At 34.7% G+C, this 5,491-nt stretch overlaps 1 protein-coding gene across 1 annotated transcript in view; it reads right to left on the bottom strand.

Moving 5' to 3' along the window:
- Nucleotides 1-4,958, bottom strand: part of LOC108672670 (protein ABHD14B) — an 8,712-nt gene extending 3,754 nt beyond the window's left edge. Inside the window, exon 1 of the mRNA XM_018160375.2 lies at nucleotides 4,572-4,958. Coding sequence (XP_018015864.1) covers nucleotides 4,572-4,715 — 144 coding nt within the window. The 5' untranslated portion in view covers nucleotides 4,716-4,958. The remainder of the gene's footprint in view (nucleotides 1-4,571) is intronic.
- Nucleotides 4,959-5,491: the final 533 nt, after the last annotated feature.

Here is a 5,491-nt window from a genome sequence, read left to right on the forward strand (position 1 = left end):
AGGCTAATTCTCTCTCTCTTGAGACTTCTATGCTTTGTTGAGCAACATGTGGTATGCTTTTCAAGTATATCATATTTAGCATGCATTCTTTTTTATAAAGTTTTCTCAATTCTCTACCTATTTTAACTTGCTTATATTTTTGCATGGTTTGCTTTGTGAGATGGATGTACCTATTTATGCCTCTTAATTGCAACAACACTGACAACAGGTTGTTTTATTTATTTATGCCTCTTAATTGCAACAACACTGACAACAGGTTGTTTTAAATTCTGGTCGAAGCCAGAAACCAATATATATATGCAAACAAAAATTAGAAAAATATTTATATGAAAAAACTATTTTCAAAGATATGTGGGTTCCATTATTGTTGACATATGCATTCATCTAATACCAGAACCACAGGTATTTTTGTCGCATCACATTAAAATAAGATTTATTATTAAAGTTAATACTCAAGCTTGGATTAAATTTAAACCTAAGCCATCTTACAATGAATAAAACAGACATTTCTTTAAAGGCCCTGACTTTGGCTACTGCGCTTCACCTCTTCCTGTTCTATCAGAGTCAAAAGATCTCTTGCTGCAGTGGTGTGCTGTGTGATTCTTTCCCAGATATGATAGCACGCAACTAACTCTACTTGTTGTTATCACCAATGGCCTTTGCAGCCTTGCAGGCATTTGGAATCTATGGAAGTAAGGAAGATATTTTACTGCACAATTATTTATTTGCTAAATTTACTTTGTAAAACATGATCTGTGTCCGTTGTTTTTCTATAGGCATAAATAAGAAAGAATTAAAGTCATGTGGTGCCATGATGGAATAGTGGCCAGGCTGGGATAAGGCCTCTTGCAAAACAGCAAATCACTGCCGGAATCTCCCCAGCCATTGCCAAAACGGATGAGTACTGCCCTTTGTAGAATTGCACCATGCAGTAGTGAGTCCTTCTCTGTCTGTATTAATGGATGATCTTCCATTTTCCAAGTAACAATGTTTCACTCTAGATTTGTCTGTAGTATTATAAATTCTAACAGTAAAGATAAATTTTAACTAAAAATTGGAAAAGAAAAAGAAGCCACTTGCATCTCTGCATTAGACAAGGAGGCAACTGCAGCATGCTCGTGCAAGCTGTGCATTGCATGTTGTCTATGCCTTTATGGAAGGTGGAAGCAGCTAAAACAGAACAGATACCTTATATACAGTATGGTGAACAGAGAGATGTAATTTTCTGGTTTGGACTTGATGACCAATGGGCAGGTGGAGAAAAGTCCTACTTTTTTATGAAATATCGTGGCTCTAATATAATATAATTTCAGCAAGTATGAAATCTTGTGGGTCTAACATTATGTATTTTTGTTTGATTTAAGTAATCATGGGTTGCACTTTGCAAACATGTCATTTCATAAAATTTTACATTTCTTCAATCCGCAGTACTTCAATGCTCCCACCAATATATCCTGCAGATCATAATGTAACGAGTCAACCCAAAACATTTTGTTGAAGATTGCATATTTGCTTTCACGTCAGAGCGGTCAGACTGCATTATCACATGTTCAGTTGCTGCTAAAGTAGACAAATATTACTGTTGCCTTTTCTAGGGAAAAATTAGAGATTTGGGGTAACATGTACACCGGACTTAGTAAATAAGTTTGAGGCATGTAAATGGCTTTTCTTGGGTGAGAAATGGAATTGCGGCTGGCAAATCCATAAAACCATGGGTCAAAAATCCAATCGTGGCTCAGCAAGTAGATATATTCAATGCCTACCAATGGGTAGGGCAATAAAAGGATGATTTTTTACTAAACTAAGATATAATTAAATTACGTACACAATGTAAATAAATTACTCAAATTGCAAAAGTTTAACAATTCTACTTGGACACCTATCAGTCAGAAACCCCTATCAGATTTATATAAATCCTGTTTTGTACCATTACAAAAGAATCTTTGAAGTTTATAGTTCATACTCCCAAGTCCTAACATAATCTCCTACTAGTATTATTACCATCAAACAGAGTAATAAGGGACGGGTGGGGTAATAAGGGACAGTCCTCCGACATTTTGTAGAAATGTTGTAGCAGCTAAACTAATCAAAATATTGCAAAACTAAAAATAGTGCAAAACTAAAAATGAAAATAGTTCAACATTTTCCCTATCTATGTGGCATAAAGCAAGTTAAGAAATTATACATTACTACCTCTAAAAAATCTCTGAAAAAAATTATGAAAACTGAGATTTTGGAAAAGTACCTATGCTAAGATCTGTAGCAAAAAAATATTCACCATATTAAAAAATTTTACTTACATAAAAGTTGCACACAGACACAGGTGTTGGCTTAAAAATGTGATTGACTGAATTAGCATACCGTAAAATGGGGTAACTTAGACAACTTTTTTTTTATAAATGATGCCATTTTTTTACTAGCTAAATTAAACTTGAATTGAAACATGCAAAATACAGGTCTATACTTTAGCTTCACTCACCATAAATTGCTGGCTTCTGCCTCTCATAATCTTTATGTAATTTCAAAAAAAGTGATGGTCTTTGTTACCCCAGCTCTTGGGGTAACTTAGACCGGGTGGTAAAATCAATTATATTTTTGGTAAAATAACTCCAGGTTTTGGTGCATTGTAGTAGAACTCTTCTAGTTACATATGCAAATGACAAACTTGAGGAAAGTGTCATAGTTTGCAAATGGGGGGCGCTGCCCCATAATGAGGGAAATGTGACTACCTAATGGCAGCCCTGATGGGGTAATGTTGACTGGCTTGGAAATTAAGTTAAAATTACCATATATAAGACTCTGTAGAGTCTGAAACATAAAGAAAAAACATAAATAGGCTGTCAAACATAAAATATGTTATATATGGTAATTTTATATTAACTTCCAAGCCGGTCTATGTTACCCCGTCAGGGCTGACATTAGGTGGTCTAAGTTACCTACCCCATTTGGGGACGGCGCCCCCCATTTGCAAACTATAACACTTTCTTAAAATTTGTCATTTGCATATGTAACTGGAAGAGTTCTACTACAATGCATCAAAACCTGGAGTTATTTAACAAAAAATAAAAAAATTGGAGGGGGTACTCTGACAGGCTTTAAATAATAGCTTTTTTTGGTCACATTTTTAATTTTTTAACCTATTAGATATGCAAATTTTTTAAATCTTTCTATTGTGTTATGTAGCCTCAGTATTAGGCCTTTAATGCCCATTGACAAAATTTTTCAATGTCAAATAGTTTTTGAGTTGTGGGGGTTTTTGTTAAAAAACGAAAAGTGGTCTAAGCTACACCATTTTACGGTAGGGTAAATGCGGTATATTACGACACATTAAGGACCCATTGAGAAATGAAAAACTATAAAAAAAACCGTATGCGTTATTCGAGTTCTGTTTGCTTTATGTGACTTGCAAAACAACGTACGTGCCAGCAACGATGAAACGTCACAAAATGTTGCCATATTTATTTAAAAGCCTTTAGAATGCAAACCTACCAAATCCCTATATTCCGACACTGTGTGTGTCAATATTCGGCACGTGGTAAGGCGTATTCCGTCCGCGCTTCAAATTCTACTGATACGTAATGCCATCATCCACGTGTTCGAATTCCGTTTGCTGTGTGAGCTGTATTGGAATACAACAAGGCTTTGAATTAGAACACTAATGAATATTGAACACTACTTAATTACGCTTTTAATTAACAACTATTAAGCTTTTAAATAAGAAAATTTTAATTTATGTACATAGCTTGGAACGATCTGTGTGTGTCCAATTCAAGTTGTGACGGAATTAGTTTTCATGAGTCTAAATCCATTTCTCAACTTAATCATCTATTAATTTATTTACCACTTGAAATCAGCAAATACAATTATACTTAAAGGATTCCTAATATATTCACAGATGTATTTAAAAGTCTCAAACCCTAATATTCTTCCTATACAAACAGTTATTCACTATTTGGTAGAGCAAGGTCAACTGTCAAATTTGACACATTTTTCGATGATCTCGCCTTATAGGAGTTAATGAGTAATCAGAAATATAAGGCAGAATTATACAAAATTTCAGATAAAAACTATAGTTTATTGCTTGAAGCCGAAGGTAAAAAAACTGCCTTCTTAATGGGTCATTTCTGGATAATTTTCCACCTTATTAAGCTTAGGTATACAGTCCTGTGAGACTGTGAGTGTGAATAAAAGTGAATATTAATTTGCCATTTTGCCTGCTGCTATAGAGTATAGTGCTATCCTAACTGTTAATAGGCTAACAGGCAAATTAATATTCATTGTGATTCTGTGAAAAATAAATTTCTTGCACAAAAAAATAAATTGCTTGCTCAATCAATCATTATCAAGTATTGAATTCATAGCTTAGGATTCCTAAGCTGTGAAATGTGAATTGGTTTTCCTGAGTTACCTAGTGTGGTTTTCGACTGTTAGGATTTAGGAAAACCACTCAAATAGAAATTTTACAGTTATAAAATAGATAGACTTACAGGATCTTGATCAAATTGCTTGATTTATGGTTAGTGACTACTGACTAGTGGGAGTAAACCAAGATTCTGGCACTAGGTACTTACTTTGTTTACTTTCAGAGCAGCAAACCTAGAAGTAGAACTTGATTCAGGAGATGAGCTTTTTAGTGAAACAAACACTAGTCCAACAGCAACAAGACCAATGCATGCCAGCACGAGTTTCACGGTCACTTGTTGACGACTCATCATTTGTTGATAGTGTCGAATTTCGCGCTGCTGCTACGCAACGATAACGTTTCCCAAGGTCACTCACAAGCGTGTCAACTGTCAAGTTGGCAGCAATCGTCTGGCATAAACATTAATCGATAGGCATGATCACGTCAATTATAGAAAGCTTTTGATGGCATCATCTATGCAGACTATGCTATATGGTAGTAAATTGGAGTACCGTAGGCATTGAAGAATAAGCCAAGTTTGGCCTAATTTTTGGCGTTTGAATAATGTTATGAGAAAACAAATAGTGCAAACGACCAGTTCATACTATATAGTATGGGATTTTGGTATCAAATTTACATTGTTCAGCATTATTGTTAGGACTCTCATTAGAGTACAGTATGTAACTGGAAAGAAAAAATTGATCATGCTACAAACGATTTTTGCTAACTATTAACAGAATACCGGGCCTCTATTATTAATTGTAGACTAGTAATTATGTACAATTGAAGTAATAATAAAAAGCCAAAGTGAGTTCAGGGAAAAGACAGTGACGGGGTTAAGGTATACCCACACTGTCACACATGAAGCCTGATAAACTGTGAATTGTTATGACTCTAAATCGATCAGCAATCTCAACCCCAATAATACGCAATTTGCGAATATTACGCAATTTGCGAATATTACGCAATTTGCGAATATTACGCAATTTGTGAATATAACGCAATTTGCGATGGGGAACTGAAACATTAAATTATCATGGCTATATCTGGTTGAAGGAGGCGCAGAGCAAGGATAAATAGAGAATCACA

Source organism: Hyalella azteca, unplaced genomic scaffold (assembly GCF_000764305.2).
Source record: "Hyalella azteca isolate HAZT.00-mixed unplaced genomic scaffold, Hazt_2.0.2 contig12157, whole genome shotgun sequence".
NCBI classification, from domain to species: domain Eukaryota; kingdom Metazoa; phylum Arthropoda; class Malacostraca; order Amphipoda; family Hyalellidae; genus Hyalella; species Hyalella azteca.